Source organism: Elephas maximus, chromosome 4, assembly GCF_024166365.1.
Source record: "Elephas maximus indicus isolate mEleMax1 chromosome 4, mEleMax1 primary haplotype, whole genome shotgun sequence".
Lineage (NCBI taxonomy): Eukaryota > Metazoa > Chordata > Mammalia > Proboscidea > Elephantidae > Elephas > Elephas maximus.
In genome coordinates this window covers 41518380-41536495 of record NC_064822.1, presented here as the reverse complement: position 1 = coordinate 41536495, position 18116 = coordinate 41518380, and the positions used below count along the sequence as shown (strand labels likewise).

At 41.2% G+C, this 18116-nt stretch overlaps 1 protein-coding gene across 2 annotated transcripts in view; it reads right to left on the bottom strand.

Annotated features, from left to right (window-relative positions):
- ITGA8 (integrin subunit alpha 8) overlaps window positions 1-18116 on the bottom strand; it is a 227043-nt gene that overhangs the window by 26147 nt on the left and 182780 nt on the right. For both annotated transcript variants that reach the window (XM_049881925.1, XM_049881924.1), the window contains one exon: window positions 3829-3942. In XM_049881925.1, the coding sequence (XP_049737882.1) occupies window positions 3829-3942 (114 nt within the window). The remainder of the gene's footprint in view (window positions 1-3828; window positions 3943-18116) is intronic.

The following is an 18116-nucleotide window of genomic DNA, read 5'->3' as shown; positions in this document are numbered from 1 at the left end:
TTCATGATCATTAGCCATTAGAGAAATGCAGGTCAAAACTACAATGAGATACCATCGCACTCCAACAAGGCTGGCATTAATCCAAAAAACACAAAATAATAAATGTTGGAGAGGTTATGGAGAGACTGGAATGCTTATATGCTGCTGGTGGGAATGTAAAATGGTACAACCGCTTCAGAAATCAATTTGATGCTTCCTTGAAAAGCTAGAAATAGAACTAGCATACAACCCAGCAATCCTGACACCTTGGAATATATCCTAGAGAAATAAGAGCCTTTACACAAACAGATATATGCACACCCATGTTCACTGTAGCACAGCTTACAATAGCAAAAAGATGGAAGCAACCAAGGTGCCCCTCAATGGATGAATGGATAAATGAGTTATGGTATATTCACACAGTAGAATACTATGCATCAATAAAGAACAATGATGAATCTGTGAAACCTTTCATAACATGGAGGAATCTGGAAGACATTATGCTGAGTGAAATTAGTCAGTTGCAAAAGGACAAATATTATATGAGACCACTATTATAAGAACTCAAGAAATAGTTTAAACACAGAAGAAAATATTCTTTGATGGCTACGAGGGTGGGAAGGGAAGGAGGGAGAGAGGTATTCACTAATTAGATAGTAGACAAGAACTATTTTAGGTGAAGGGAAAGACAACACACAATACAGGGGAGGTAAGCACAACTGGACTAAACCAAAAGCAGTTTTCTGAATAAACCGAATGCTTTGAAGGCCAGAGTAGCAGGGTCGGGGATCTGAGGACCATAGTTTCAGGGAACATGTAGGTTAATTGGCATAATAAAATCTATTAAGAAAACATTCTGCAATCCACTTTGGTGAGTGGTGTCTGAGGTCTTAAACGCTAGCAAGTAGCCATCTAAGATGCATCAATTGGTCTCAACCCACCAAGAGCAAAGGAAAATGAAGAACACCAAAGACGCAAGGTAATTATGAGCCCAGCAGACAGAAAGGGCCACATAAATCAGAGACTACATCAGCCTGAGACCAGAAGAACTAGATGGTGCCCGGCTATAACCAATGACTGCACTGACAGGAAACACAACAGAGAATCCCTGATGGAGCAGGAGAGCAGCGGGATGCAGACCTCAAATTCTCGTAAAAAGACCAGACTTAATGGTCTGACTGAGACTAGAAGGACCCCAGATGTCATGGTCCCCAGACCTTCTGTTAGCCCAAGACTGGAACCATTCCCGAAGCCAATTCTTCAGACACGGATTGGACTGGACTATAAGATAGAAAATGATACTGGTTAGGAGTGAGCTTCTTGGCTCAAGTAGACACATGAGACTATGCGGGCAGCTCCTGTCTGGAGTGGAGGTGAGACAGCAGGTGAGGACAGAAGTTGGCTGAATGGGTATGGGAATACAGGGTGGAGAGAAGGAGTGTGCTGTCTCATTAGGCAGAGAGTGATTACGGGTACGTAGCAAGGTGTATATGAATTTTGCATGAGAGACTGACTTGAATTGAAACTTAAAGCACAATAAAAATATAAATAAATAAAAGTGGTTTTATTGAATATTGAGTAAGCATAAATTATCATTTATATCACATGGCGATAGGGAAAAAAACCAAGATGAACATCTGTATATGCATCTCTGACTTTACTGTCCCATAGGGTTTCCAAGGAGCTGCTGGGGAATTTGAACTGCCAACCTTTTGGTTAGTAGCCAAACACCTAGCCACTGTGCCACTAGGGCCCCAAAACATTACTAGCACACTTAAATGTTTTCTATACATCTCCCTGAATGGCTTTTGCTCTGAGGGGTTACTACCTTCCCGAATCTTTTGCTTTTTTTACCTTTCTTTTGTCAAGTTTTATCAATATATTGTTTAGTTTTGCCTACTTATATAAATGGAATCAAACTTGAGTCACCTTTTAATTCAACATTATGTCCCTGAGATTCATCCATATTAATGTGTGAATAATCCACTCATTTTGACTGCTGTGTAATATTCTAGTGTTAGACTATGCCTTAATTTATTTACTCATTCTTACTCTTGTTTTTCCTAAAACAGAATCATCATCACATCACTTCCTAGATTAATTTCCTTCATGGCTTTCCATCATACTTGAATAAAATCTAAGCTCCATTTCATGGTATATTACTTCCTGACATTTCTTTGCATTATCTACGGCAATAAAAACACACTGATTTTCTTCTATTCCTTGAAAGTGCCAAAACTGTTGGCCTCCTTTGCTCTGCTGGAACTCTGCCTGTAGGGCTTCTTGTGGGCTCAGGTCTCAGCTCCATATAACTTCCTTAGAAGCCTCTTTTCTGACCAGCCTATCTAAAGAAGCATCCCTAGCTCCCTCCCGGCATAGTAGGTGCTCCATAAATATTTCCTGAGTGAAAGAATAAATAATACTTTGACTTAAAAAAAAAAGTATCAAGGAAAAAGGGTGCTGAACCTATCCTTACGTGAGTGGTCCTCAACAAGTTGCAATTTTGCCCTCTAGGGGACATTTGGCAATGCCTGGAGACATTTTTGATGGCCACAACTGGGAGGGAGGTTATCATGACTAGGTCTAGTAGGCAGAGGCCAGGAACGTCGCTAAACATCTTACAGTGCACAGGACAGCCCCTCACAAAGAATTGTCGGGCTCAAAACATCAGTAGTGCTGAGGATGAGAAACTCTGCCTGAGATGGAAAAAAAAAAAAAAACTTCTCAACAATTCTTCAAAAAATAACTTTAATTTTCATCTTTTTAATTGTAGAAATAAAATTAAATGAAATTGGTGAGATAGTAAGAGTATTTTAAGTCATGGAAAACATGAAAATCTAGAGCTATATACTTCTACATTTATTAACTAATTTCAAAAGGATTTAACCATTTAATTTGGTATGGCAAAATGAACCAAACAATTTTTTTTTTTGGTAGTAAAATATGAGCAAGAATGCACAGGCTTGGTATGAGTTTTAATTTATTTTTCTAACTAACTAAAAAAAAATCCTTAATAAGGTCAAAACACAATAGTATCATTTAAATAAGCAGTTCTTTGAAAAGGGAAATTTTCATTTTCTTAACATCAGGAGACATTTAAACTTTTAAAATGTACACATTACTGGACTTGTCCATGGCAGTGAAGTGACGTCGAGCACAGATAAGCCTGAACAGTGAGCAATCTATACATCACACGTACCTAGAACTTACTGGCAGGCTGTCCTTCTTGGAAGCCTGGTTGGACCATCTTACAAGAATAATTTTCTAGGATAATACCCCTTTTCCCTTCTCAATGGATTTCTATTTTTATTTTTCTGTGCATATAGCTGGAATTGTGTTCTTGTACTCCTTATGCTTGCATTCATCCTTTCATTAACTAATATTTCCTGAAGACCTACTATACCCCCGAGGAAATGGTGCAATGGTTAAGTACTTGGTTGCTAAAAGGTTGGTGGTTTGAGCCCACCCAGTTGCTCTGCAGAAGAAAGACCTCATGATCTACTTCTGTAAAGATTACAGCATAGAAAACCCTCTGGGGCAGTTCTACTCTGTCACATGGGGTTGCTATGAGTTGGAATGGACTTGATGGCACCCAACAACTATACCAAGGACTGATATAAAGTGGTGAACTGAAGAGAGTTGTTTGAATAAGTTACTGTCTGAAGGTCTCAGGTTCTCAGAATATTTTAACTGTCATCAGCTAATGGGAAAGTTGACCAGCTGATCTTAGTGAAACTCTTCCACAGAAACTTCCATGAAAAATTTTTTCTTAAAGAAAAACACTCTTCTGCTGAGCTTTTGAGAAGAGGTTCCACGTGAACGGTGTGTACGTGTTTGTGTGTTTATTACCTGGAGGAATGTTTGGGCCCATAACCGTGATCTGATTTTCAGGACTGCGCTTTCTCCTCCTTCCAATCGTCCCACCACACAGGAGATTTGTAAGCACTCAATATTTGTACAATTCTGTAAAAGCAAGAGCAGTAAATCAGCATCTTTAAACTCTGGTAGAGTGCCAACATGGAAGTAAGTTTACTTATGTTTTATTTCCTCAGAAGTCATTTCCTAATCATTAAGTTAAAAATTTTAATAAAGAACAAATGTGAAGCATTGTTAAAATGGAGACAAACAGTCGTCTGCTTAAATACTGATGGAAAAATGTTTATATCCTTTTTTCATAAAGGAAGGATATAAATTTTGTTTAGAAAATTTGAATATAAGTGCCATCTGGCTATGATGCCAATTATCCCACTGATTACCAGGAACAATCTGACTAAACTGCTGGGCTAAGTGTCCTAAACTTTCCACCCATTCTCGGGGCTCCATGAACTTCCCTTTTTTTCAGCTAGAGAAGGAGTTATTCAAGTGAGGGCACAGCAACAGCTAGAACCTCCAAACAAGCTGTTACAGTAATAGATCACTTATGTCATATGTGTTACTAAAGCTTCTAAGACACAATTATGATTAGGGTTAAATATAAAGAGCACTTTTCTGGAAACAGCCACTGTAGAGCTAGGAAGGTTCAGGATGGCAATGGTGAAATTCTTTCAAAGAATTTTAGTGGATTAAAAAAAAAAATGACTAGATATGCCCATTGTTACAAAATCTTCTATTTTTTTTGTTCCTTACATACAACTAAAAGCATAATTCTTACCTTAGAAAACAAAACAAAACAAAACAAAAAACCACAAATATATTTAGAAAGAACTAAGAAAAACCAGGGTTCAGTAGTAATGATGGAGGAACTTTTGTGGTAATATAGAGATAAAATGGAACATAAAATACAACATAGGATTTAAGCTCTTAGACTGTCTAAGGACTTTAAAGCAATCTTCCTGTAGGCAGCCATTGAATTGCTCTCTTCCATTTTTTTCGGACTCAGGAAGACATTTCTTAGACACATTCTCAACAACTGACCCTGGACTGAGCAAGTCTGGAAAGGGCTGCAGAGAAAGCCCTGTGAGTCTGTTATCTCAAAGACTCAATGTTACCGACCAGGGGATAAGCATTTGCTCCATAAAATTCTTCTCTCTGTCTGTATTACTTCCTTGTTGCAAAGCAGGCCTTTCTGCAAGTTGGATTCACTAGGCTATATTTTACCCAATTCCCAGGATTCCCCAGGTTATAATGGGTAACCTTTAATACAGTCCGGCCTTTGTGTCCCCAGGTTCTACATCCGCGAATTCAACCAACCACGAATGGAAAATACTAGGGGAAAAAAAAAGACTTTTTCTTCCTTGTCATTATTCCCTAAACAGTATAGTGTAACAACTATTTACATAGCATTTACATTGTATTAGGTATTATAAATAATCTAGAGATGATTTCTCTCTCTCTTTCTTCCCACATGTCTGTCAGTTTGTTGTACTGTGGGGGCTTGTGTGTTGCTGTGATGCTGTGATGCTGGAAGCTATGCCACCGGTATTCAGATACTAGCAGAGTCACCCATGGTGGACAGGTTTCAGCGGAGCTTCCAGACTAAGACTAGGAAGAAGGACCTGGCAGTCTACATCTGAAAAGCATTAGCCAGTGAAAGCCTTATGAATAGCAGTGGAACATTGTCTGATATAGTGCTGGAAGATGACCCCCCAGGTTGGAAGGCACTCAAAAGATGACTGGGGAAGAACTGCCTCCTCAAAGTAGAGTCGACCTTAATGATGTGGATAGAGTAAAGCTTTTGGGACCTTCATTTGCTGAAGTGGCATGACTCAAAATGAGAAGAAACAGCTGCAAACATCCACTAGTAATCAGAACCCGGAATGTACGAAGTATGAATCTAGGTAAATTGGAAATCATTGAAAATGAAAGGGAATGCATAATCCTAGGCATTAGTGAGCTGAAATGGACTGGCATTAGCCATTTTGAATCGGACAATCGTATAGTCTACTAAGCTGGGAATGACAACTTGAAGAGGAATGGTGTTGCATTCATCATCAAAAAGAACGTTCCAAGATCTATCCTGAAGTACAACGCTGTCAGTCATAGGATAATATCCATACACCTACAAGGAAGACCAGTTAATATGACTATTATTCAAATTTATGTACCAACCACTAGGGCCAAAGATGAAGAAATAGAAGATTTTTATCGGCTGCTGCAGTCTGAAATTGATCGAACATGCAATCAAGATGCATTGATAATTACTGGCGATTGGAATGCAGAAGTTGGAAACAAAGAAGAAGGATGAGTAGTTGGAAAATATGGCCTTGGTGATAGAAACATACCGGAGATCGAATGATAGAATTTTGCAAAACCTACGACTTCTTCATTGCAAATACCTTCTTTCACCAACATAAATGGCGACTATACACATGGACCTTGCTAGATGGAACACACAGAAATCAAATTGACTACATCTGTGGAAAGAGACAATGGAAAAGCTCAGTATCATCAGTGAGAACAAGGCCAGGGGCTGACTGTGGAACGGACCATCAATTGCTCATATGCAAGTTCAAGCTGAAACTGAAGAAAATCAGAGCAAGTCCACAAGAGCCAAAATATGGCCTTGAGTATATCTCACCTGAATTTAGAGACCATGTCAAGAATAGATTTTACAGACTGAACACTAATGACCGAAGACCAGATGAGTTGTGGAATGACATCAAGGACATCGTCCATGAAGAAAGCAAGAGGTCACTGAAAAGACAGGAAAGAAAGAAAAGACCAAGATGGATGTCAGAGGAGACTCTGAAACTTGCTCTTGAGCATCGAGCAGCTAAAGCAAAAGAATTGATGAAGTAAAAGAACTGAACAGAAGATTTCAAAGGGCCTCTCGAGAAGACAAAGTAAAGTATTATAATGACATGTGCAAAGAGCCGGAGATAGAAAACCAAAAGGGAAGAACACGTTCAGTGTTTCTCAAGCTGAAAGAACTGAAGGAAAAATTCAAGCCTCGAGTTGCAATAGTGAAGGATTCCATGGGGAAAATATTAAATGATGCAGGAAGCATCAAAAGAGGATGGAAGGAATATACAAAGTCATTATACCAAAAAGAATTAGTCGATATTCAACCATTTCAAGAGGTGGCATATGATCAGGAACCGATGGTACTGACCGAAGATGTCCAAGCTGCTCTGAAGGCACTGGTGAAAAACAAGGCTCCAGGAATTGATGGAATATCAGTTGAGATGTTTCAACAAACAGATGCAGCGCTGGAGGTGCTCACTTGTCTGTGCCAAGAAATATGGAAGACAGCTTCCTGGCCAACTGACTGGAACAGATCCATATTTATGCCTATTCCCAAGAAAGGTGGTCCTACCGAATGTGGATATTATAGAACAATATTATTAATATCACATGCAAGCAAAATTTTGCTAATGATCATTCAAAAATGGCTGCAGCAGTATATTGACAGGGAACTGCCAGAAATTCAGGCTGGTTTCAGAAGAGGACGTGGAACCAGGGATATCATTGCTGATGTCAGATGGATCCTGGCTGAAAGCAGAGAAAACCAGAAGGATGTTTACCTGTGTTTTACTGACTATGCAAAGGCATTCGACTGTGTGGATCATGAACTATGGATAACATTGTGAAGAATGGGAATTCCAGAACACTAAATTGTGTTCATGAGGAACCTTTACATGGACCAAGAGGCAGTTGTTCGGACAGAACAAGGGGATATTGAGTGGTTTAAAGTCAGGAAAGGTGTGCGTCAGGGCTGTATTCTTTCACCATACCTATTTAATCTGTATGCTGAACAAATAATACAAGAAGCTGGACTATATGAAGAAGAACAGGGCATCAGGATTGGAGGAAGGCTCATTAACAACCTGCGTTATGCAGATGACACAACCTTGCTTACTGAAAGTGAAGAGGACTTGAAGCACTTACTAATGAAGATCAAAGACCACAGCCTTCAGTATGGATTACATCTCAACATAAAGAAAACAAAAATCCTCACAGCTGGACCAATGAGCAATATCGTGATAAACGGAGAAAAGATTAAAGTTGTCAAGGATTTCATTTTACTTGGATCCACAATCAACAGCCATGGAAGCAGCAGTCAAGCAATCAGAAGACTTATTGCATTGGGTAAATCTGCTGCAAAGGACCTCTTCAAAGTGTTGAAGAGCAAAGATGTCACCCTGAAGACTAAGGTGCGCCTGACCCAAGCCATGGTATTTTCAATCACATCATACGCCTGTGAAAGCTGGACAATGAATAAGCAAGACTGAAGAAGAACTGACGCCTTTGAACTGTGGTGTTGGCGAAGAATATTGAATGTTGAATATGGACTGCCAAAAGAACGAACAAATCTGTCTTGGAGGAAGTGCGGCCAGAAGGCTCCTTAGAGGCAAGGATGGCGAGACTGCGTCTTACATACTTTGGACATGTTGTCAAGAAGGATAAGTCCCTGCAGAAGGACATCATGCTTGGCAGAGTACAGGGTCAGCAGAAAAGAGGAAGGCCCTCAACGAGTTGGATTGACACAGTGGCTGCAACAATGAGCTCAAGCATAACAACGATTGTAAGGATGGTGCACGACCAGGCAGCGTTTCGTTCTGTTGTGCATAGGGTCGCTATGAGTTGGAGCCGACTCGACAGCACCTAACAACAACAACAGAGATGATTTAAAGCATATGGGAGCATGTGCATAGGTTATACTCAAATACTGTGCCATTTTATATAAGGGACTTGAGCATCTGAGCATTTTGGTATTCGTAGTGGGGGGTGTGGGTCGTTCTGGACCCTTTCCCTCAACAGATACTGAGGGACAACCGTATATGAAATTTATGCTCCTAGAAAGTATTCATTTTGATGACATTTTACCTATTAAGTTTCATTTTCTCATTGGATCCCAACGTGGAAATAAATGGACTCCTCACAATCTGTTTTCTTGTACCCATGTACAGGAATGGTACTACTCTAAATGTACTCCCACACTAATTTGAACTTTTCTTGTGGGCTATGCTTTACTCAGGAGCTTTAGTGGCCCAGTGGTTAAGAGCTCGACTACTAACTGAAAGATTGGCAGTTCAAACCTACTAGTGGCTCCACTGGAGAAAAGACCTGGAGACCTGCTCTTATAAAGATTATAGCCTAGGAAACCCCATAGGGCAGTTCTACTTTATCATACAGGGTCGCTATGAGTTGGAATGGATTTGATGGCACTTAACAACAACAACATGCTTTATCCATTTTTTTTTTTAATATATAAACTCATTTAATTTACTGTAAGGCAGTCATGGCAAGGCACACAGGTCAGACCACAAGACATTAAAGTATGATAGAAGAATCAGGGTAAACAATTACAGTGTTAGTCCAATGGTTAGAGTCCAAATCTTTTAGACTTCAGGCTTTTATGTTTAACTAGAGGTCTCAGGATGCAAACATAACCAGTGGTGTGTCCTTGATGGAGGTCCCTTGGTGCTAGGGTTCACGGTTGGCAGTGGTGAGGCAAGGCTGTTTTGGGCAGAGCCTCTGGCAGCACTGGCACTTTGGGGAGCTCAAGAGACAGGCCAACATACAGACAGTTGCCTCTGACTTGCTTTTGGAAAAGGAGTGAGTTTATTTTGTTGTTAGGTAGAGTCGGTTCCACCTCATAGCCACCCTGTGTACAATAGAATAAAACACTGCTCAGTCCCGCGCGATCCTTACAATTGTTGGTATACTTGAGCCCGTTGTTACAGCCACTGTGTCAATGTATCTTGTTGAGGATCTTCCTATTTTTTGCTGACTCTCTACCAAGCATGATGTCCATCTCCAAGGAGAGCCTGGTAACATGTCTAAAATACGTGAGACGAAGTCTAGCCATCCTTGCTTCTAAGAAGCTTTCTGGCTGTACTTCTTCCAAGACAGATTTGTTTGCTCTCCTGGCAGTCCATGGAATATTCAGTATTCTTCACCACACCATAATTCAAAGACGTGAATTCTTCTTTGGTCTTCCTTATGTGTTGTCCAGATTTCACATGCATATGATCTGAGGCAATTGAATACCATGGCTTGAGTCAGGTGCACCTTAGCCTGCCTGCCTAAGTGCTTAACATGCTTTTCAACACTTTAAAGAGGTAAAGGAGCAAAAGCCTGGGGTTTTCACGTGATTTAGTTTCTTTGGTCTTACCTGATAAGGATCTGTCAGGGTGGTGCCTGACTCATATGACATCAGGGTCACGTATATCAGAGGTCCATAACCAGGGGTGCATATTCAGGATGTCTTAACATAAATGAACCAAAGGCTATGTCATACCTCATCAGAGTGAAGCAATTGTATTACAATGAGGTAGCTGGTTATAATATTGGAACTTATACAGAAAATAGACATTCACTTGTCAGTTTTAAAACTTAACCTAAATGTCTAAGCCACACATTACATGTTTTACACATGTGTGATATCGGATCATTATATTATAAGCATGCATAGCATTTCTCTTTAAAGATTCATTTTTGGGATGACAAAGGCAGTGCCCTTTGAGATAATGAAAAGTCTTGCAACATGTTTCCTTAACAGCTTAGGCTGCTGTATACTAGAAAACATCTTGCCTATGCAGGGAAATATAGATGAGATTTATTTTTATCATTATTGTCTACAAATGTGCGCTGAGAACACTGAACCATGGCCCAAGGCTTATGCATGGGGTATATAGGCTGTTTATATTCCTAAGCTCTTCATAGACTTGTCTAGATACAGAGGACAATCTGGCCCGGTGCTCTGCAATTTACTCCCATTGCTTACTAACAGCCCTACAGAACAAGAATGAACTGCTGGAATTCAGAAGTCCTACTTAGGCTCCTATTAGACTGAGAAAATCTAAAATGGGGCCAGCTGGATGTGAGAGATTTACCTCAAACTTTCTACGGCCATCATTAAAATAATGCTCTTACATTTCAACTTCACAAATGGTACCAAAATTTTTTTTTTAGAGGCAACTCTGAGTTTGGAAAGCCCAAAGCAGTTTTCAGTACAGCTGCCTTTAATTTTCTATCACTCTTAACATTTATTTTTGTCTCAAGCTCTGAGCACTGGCATATTATAAGTGCTCAATAAAAATCAGTTTATTGGACATTATGTAAAGTAATGGACTGAGACATTTTACTTTTATGAAATGAAAAACCACAGAATAACCTGAGGAAAATTTGACCATAATATCTGTCTTTGAGAAGCACCTCAGGATTCTGTAAGAACAAAGCTAATAGTCATGTGTATTATAATGGGCTCAAGCGTAACAACAACTGTGAGGATAGCACAGGACCGGGCACTGTTTTGTTCTATTGTATATAGGGTCACTGTCTTAGTCATCTAGTGCTGCTATAACAGAATTACCAAAAGAGGATGGCTTTAACAAACAGAAATGTATTCTATCACAGTCTAAGAAGCTAGAAGTCTGAATTCAGGGTGCCAGCTCTAAGGGAAGGCTTTCTCTCTGTCAGCTATGGGCAAAGGTCCTTGTCATCAATCTTCCTCTGGACTAGGAGCGTTTCAGTTCAGGGACCCCGGGTCCAAAGGAATAGCATGCTCCTGCCTCTTCTTGCTTGGTGGTATGAGGTCCCCCTGCCTCTCTGCTTGCTTCTCTCTTTTTTACCTCAAAAGAGATTGACTCAAAATACAACCTCATCTTGTAGGCTGAATCCTGCCTCATTAACATAACTGCCTGTAATCCTGCCTCATCAACATCATAGAGGTAGGATTTACAGCACATAGGAAAATCACATCAGATGACAAAATGGTGGTCAATTACACAATACTAGGAATCATGGCCTACACAAGTTGACACACATTTTTTGGGGTTTTTTGATTTTAGTTCAATCCATAACAGTCGCTTTGAGTCGGAACTGACTTGACAGCACCTAACAACAACAATGCATACTGGATAAATTCTAGTAAGGTCAGGTTTTTATTTAATGCTTCCAAATACAGGTGGTTGGGGGTTGTTCTTGTACTAGATTTAGGTCCTGTGATATTTGGGATTTTGTGCCTATAGCATGAGCAAGAATTCTCAAAGCTCTGCAGTTTGTGTTACTTGTGAGGACTTTCTGTTTACCTATACTCCATTATCGACACACTGTGCACCACTAATCCCACTCTCTGGAAGCAAAAGAGGTGACTCAGAAGTAGGCTGTTTTGGTAAACTCCCTGGAGACAATGGCCCCAGTTAGCTAGTTTTGTTGGATGATTCTGGAGAAGGTGGTGTGTCATGGATTGAACCGTGTCCCTCCAAAATATGTGTCAACTTGGCTAGGCCGTGATTCCCAGTAGTGTGTGGTTGTCCTCCATTTTGTGATCTGATGTAATTATACTCTATTTTGTGATGTTGTAAATCCTAACATTTATGTGTAAAAACGGCGTGGGGGCAGTGTCTGGCCTCCTCTAACTTCACAATTGGTAAGGAGAATTAAGATCAACAGTGCAAGGCTGACTCCTACGAGGCGGAGGCCAGAAAAGCCTCCTCTGTCTGCCATCTTTACCAATTCTGACACCAACTGTCCCTCCCATAGCACTCTCTACTGGGTTTGATAAGTCATTGTAATAGCCACACAGAATTCACAGACCACACTCACAATTATAGGGTTTATTAGGGAAGTAACAGGTTACAATTCAGGCTCAGGAACACTCAAGGATACAGCTCTTCCATCAGGACAGCCTCTTCCCAGCTGCGCTCATAGGCATGCCTCTCCTTGGCCCTAGGCCTCTACACAAAGGCACTCAGCTTTCTCTCTACATGGGCTGGGAAGCCCACTGTGCTGTCTCCTGCTGCTGGGTCTCTGGTGCTAGGTCTCTCCTGCCACTTCTTCTCACTGTCTTCAGGGTTACAGCTCACTCTCTGTCTCCTGAGTCCAGGAGCCTCTCAGTGCGGGGATCCCCGGTCCAAAAGACATGCTGGCTCCTGGCTGTTCTTCCTTGGTCATAGTGATATCTTCTCTTCCTGCCTCTGGGGTGGTTCATTTCAAACCCAGCAAGATGGCAAAACTGACTGATCCCTTTAATGTGCCACAATTATCCTATCACACAGTCCCGTCCAATCACTTGGGTGGGAGCTATAAGACCATGGCTAGAAAGGCCACACGAAAGTCATCTATCACACCACAAAATGTTAATGAGGCAGGATCAGTGTGGGGTGTATCTTGAGTCACAGCCTAACAAGAAGGTGTGACGCAAGTCACACCCTTACTCAAGTCACAGCTTTTATCTTATAAAAGATAAAAGGAGAGAGAAGCGAGCAGAGAGAGAAGGGACCTCACTACTGCCAAGAAAGAAGAGTCATGAGTGGAGAATGTCCTTTGGGCCCAGGTCCCTGTGCTGAGAACCTCCTAAACCCAGAGGATGACTGGTGCCAAGACATACGGACATCTCCAAGGAACACTGGCCCCACAGATGTTGAAATGAAACAAAGACCTTCCTTAAAAGCTGACAGAAAAAGCCTGCTCCTAGAGCTGGTGCCCTGAATTCATACTTCTAGCCTCCTAAGCTGTAAGAAATAAATTTCTGTTTGTTAAAGCCATCCACCAGTGGTATTTTTATTATAACAGCACTAGATAACTAAGACATGGTGCTTAGAATGAATCTTAAAGGGTGATAGTTACTAACAGGGTGGGATGACTGAGACATGGTTCTTTTGTACAAGATCAGGGCATGTTCAGGAAAGCGGATAGCAGGGTACATGGGGTAGAAGGTATCTAGTGGACACATGAGAATAAGATAGAAATGAGAAAGTCTAGGTAGTGAAGAATCTTCCTATTTGTGCTAAGGAGTTGAGACATTACTGTATAGGCACTGGGAGCTTTTTAAGCAAGAGGTATGGTCAGGTTTGTATTTTAGAGGAATGAGTAGCATTTGAAGAAAGAAAGGAGAGAGAAGGGTAGGAGGCAAGGAGGATGATGCGGGTCTATTGCAAGAGTCCAAGTGAGTAATGATGGGGACTTGAAGAGAGGCAGGGGGAATTGAGAGAAGATGAATTTTAGAGAAACTTAGCAAGTAGAATAGATACATGGTGACTAATTAGAAACTGGAATGAGAAACAAGGAGGGGTAGAGGAAGCTCTCTGATTTGGGGAACTGGGTGGATGGTATCATTGAGGTTGGGAATTCTAGAGAGGCAGCACAGTTTGGGAGCTGTGGAAACAGAGAGTTATAGGCATGTTGGGACTGGGGTGGCTGTGCGGCATCCAGATGAACACATACAGTGGGCCTTCAAGTCTAGGATACAGTAAGGGAGGACTAGAATAGAACGGAAGTCCCTGGGTGGTGCACATGGCTAACACATTTGGCTGCCAATCAAAAGGTTAGAGGTTCAAGTACACCTAGAGGCTTGTTGGAAGAAAGTCCTGATGGTTTAAACCAAAAAACCAATCCAATTGCTGCTGAGTCGATTCCAACTCACAGGGACCCTGAAGGACAGAGTAGAACTGTCCCATGGGGATTCTAAGGAGCACCTGGTGGATTCGAACTGCTGACCTTTTGGTTAGCAGCTATAGCTCTTAACCATCACACCACCAGGGCATGGTGATTTACTCATGAAAAATTAGTTATTGAAAACCCTATGGATCACAATTCTACTCTGACATGCATGGGATTGCCATGAGCCAGAGCTGACTCCATGGTACTGATGCCGGTAGGATAGCAAGAGGGACCCAGGAATGGCTGGAACTACGGTCATACAAGAAATTTCCCAGAGAGAGAAAAATCGATGGGAGAGAAGAGGAAGGGGTGAGGGTGGAATCCTGAGGTACAGGACCATATAAGGATGGGCAGAAGAGAAGCCCATGAAAAGGTTAAAAACGTGCAGGCCAAAAGGTAGGAAGAGAGCCAGGAGGAAATATGCTTTGGGAAGCCAGGGGTTTGGTCAATTGTATCAAATGTTGCAGAGGGGTTAAGAGAGCCTGTTGCTGTGAGCTGAGTAGTGAAAGGGAAGTGGGGAAAGCTTGGAGACGAGGAGATGGGGTGACAATGACAAAAGCAGCAGGGGCCCAAGATGAGAAAGGTGAGGATATTCTCAAGCTGAGCAGAAATGATATTTTAGTGTCATAGATATAAATGTTTCCAATGCAAATTGGAAATTACGATCCCAACACAGGATGTTGGCATTTTGCATTTTCAAATTCCTAATCAGAAATGCGATTCGGTAAGTTGTTTTTGACTAAACAAAAACTGTAGGAGGTCATATTCAGCTTTTGATTTTAGAATAAACTCTGCATAATCATTTCATACCCAGAGCTGTTTTGACTCAAGGACAGGGAGAGGCATATGGCTTGCCATTTTTGAACCAATAAGAGAGAAAGAGAATAAAATATGAGTTAACAAAATCAGATACACAAATTAAGCTTGCCTTGGCCCTCATCTGTTTCCACGATATTCAGAGAAGTTAAAAATTATCTTACATTAAAAATACTTAATGAGAAAGAATAGAAGGAAAACATCTGACCCTAGAACACAAACGCACGTCATTTTCAAAAAAATTTTAGCATTAATCTCCTTTGACTCAGTGTATTCAGGAGATACTCACTGAAGAGGAAAATGAAAAATGTATTTGAATCTTGATTTCTTAAAATGTTAAATGTCCCCCGAGGTTTGCACACTGGTTATCTGGAGGGCTTTTCCTATCTGCATATTAGAATTCTAAAGGTACCAGCTACTGTTTTCTGTTCTATTGCTCCTCCTGAAAACTTTTGTATCAATGAGACATAGTCCTGGGATTTGCATCTATTTCATCTTGATATTTGCTTTTGATCTTTTTATTAGATCTTTACTAATAAGAAAGGAGCCCTGGGGGCGTAGTGGTTAAGCACTCAGCTGCTAACCTAAAGGTTGGTCGTTCAAACCCACCAGCTGCTCCTCGGGAGAAAGATGTGGCAGTCTGCCCTTGTAAAGATTACAGCCTTGGAAACCCTTGAGACCCTCTGTCCTATAGGGGTGCTATGAGTTGAAATGGACGCGATGACAACAGGTTACTAACAAGAACAATAAAGGACTACCTATGTGACAGGGTTCAGGATTTTCAAGACTATGATTAATTTGGTTTTGCATTATCCTACTTTATTTTTTTATGATATTGTATAAAAAATAATTTAATTCAAGGGTGCAGAGACAGAAAAGAAGACATCTCTCCATGTTTCCCACTTATTACCCTACTTCTCTTCCTCAAAACCAACATGCCTTCTCCGTATCATCTGAGAACTCAGGCTGCGACACTCTGGATTGAAATGCCCTGGGCTCAGAACTCAAGGGCAAGTGGGACCTAAAGGCCAGCAGCTCATCCGGGTCTTGGGATCTTGTGCCCCATGTCTACGGGTTATAAAGCAGGGATGTTACTGTTGTTGTTAGGTGCTGCTGAGTGGATTTTCGACCTATTGCAACCTCATGACAGAATAAAACTACCTCATGCGGTTTCCTCAGCTGTAATATTTCTGGGAGCAGGTCGCCAGGTCTTTCTCCCATGGAGCCGCTGGGTGGATTCTAAATGGCCAACCTTTTGGTTAGCAGCCGAGTGTTCAACCATTATGCCACCAGAGCTCGATAAAAATTCCTAGGGTCAGTGTCTTAGGGGATTTCTCATTTAGTTTCTGTGCAGGCAGCCAGGTGACCAAGACCAGAGGAGGAAGTAAAAAAATATAAGCCAGAAAGCATCCAAGAGGGTTTGGAACTTCCAGGATCATTGGGTGGGGGAGGTTCATAGAACCGAACCAGTTGCCCTCAAGTCAACCCCCACTCACGGCACCCCCATGTGCACTGGAGTAGGACTGTGCTCCACGAGGTTTTCAGTGGCTGATGCTTTGGCAGGAGATCACCAGACCCTTCTTCCCAGGCACCTTTTGGTTACCAGCAAAGTACGCTGTTTGCACCACCCACTCTCGTAGAATAGAAAATGCCCTCATATGACAACTATTTCTGTTTTTTAAAATTTAGCTCCGGTGGCTGCAGGCAGGAGTGTAACCTGAAGTAACAGTTTAGTTCTGAAAGAATGGGCAAGATTAATAGAAATGTGAGTTAATTAAAAAAAATTCTTTTATTGTACTTTATATGAAAGTTTACAGAACAAATTAGTCTCCCATTCGATAGTTTTACATAAAGTGCTCCATGACATTTGCTGCATTCCCCACAATGTGTTAGCATCCTCCCTATTTCTGCCCTGGGTTCCCCATTTCCTTTTGTCTGGATTTTCTACCCTTTCCTGCCTTCTCATCTTTGCTTTGGGGCAAATATTGTCCTTTTTATCTCATGTAATTGATTGTTCTAAGGAGCACGTTCCTCTCCCGTGTTGTGTATTTTATGGGCCTATTGTGTTGTTTATTTTATATTTTTTATTGTTTGACAACAGGTTTGATTTTTTGGTCTATTGTTTGCCTGAACAGTGGTCTCTGGGAATGACTTCAGTTCCAGGTCAGAAGGGTGTCTTAGGGCTATAGTCTCGGTGGTTCCTCCAGTCTCTATCAGACCAGTAAGCCTTGTCTTTTTTATGAATTTGATTTTTCATTCCACATTTTTTTCTCCTGCTCTGTCTGGGACCCTCTGCTGTGATCCCAGTTGGAGTTGCTGGTAGTGGTAGTTGGGCACCATCTAGTTCTTCTGGTCTCGGGGTCATGTGGGCTGTGGTTCATGTGGTCCATTAGTCCTTTAGACTAATTGCTTCCTTGAGTCTTTGGCTTTCTTCACTCTCCTTCGCTCCAGATGGGACGAGACCAATACTTGTATCTTAGATGACTGCTCTCAAGCTTTTAAGATCCCAAATGCTACATACCAAAGTAGGATGCAGAACACTGTCTTTATGAGCTGTTGTACCAATTGATGTGATGTCCCCCAAGTCTATGGTCCTTCACCATTGAGCCTAGGAACATTGGTCTGTGGGGCGTTTGGTTATGTCTAAGATTAATTTCCATGACTGTGTCCCTTTTGTGCTCTATTGTCTATATTAGTATACATATAGCACGTACATTTATATGTGTAGAAATATACACAATTGAACCTATATGTGCAGGTGGATGTGCTCCCTTACACCCTCTCATACCTCTTTACCTATCTTCCTATGTATCCATTTGTAATTTATAGTTTGCTAATACTATTGTTGCAGATTGTCTATGTCATAGTAATTACTGCAGTTGCCCTTTATTCTTGCGTTCCTCTCAGTGTCTTCCTTTGCCTTAGTTATGTTATGCCGACTTCCCCCATATTGTGTATTGCCTTTCCCTTCATCAGTATTAACACACGTCTTC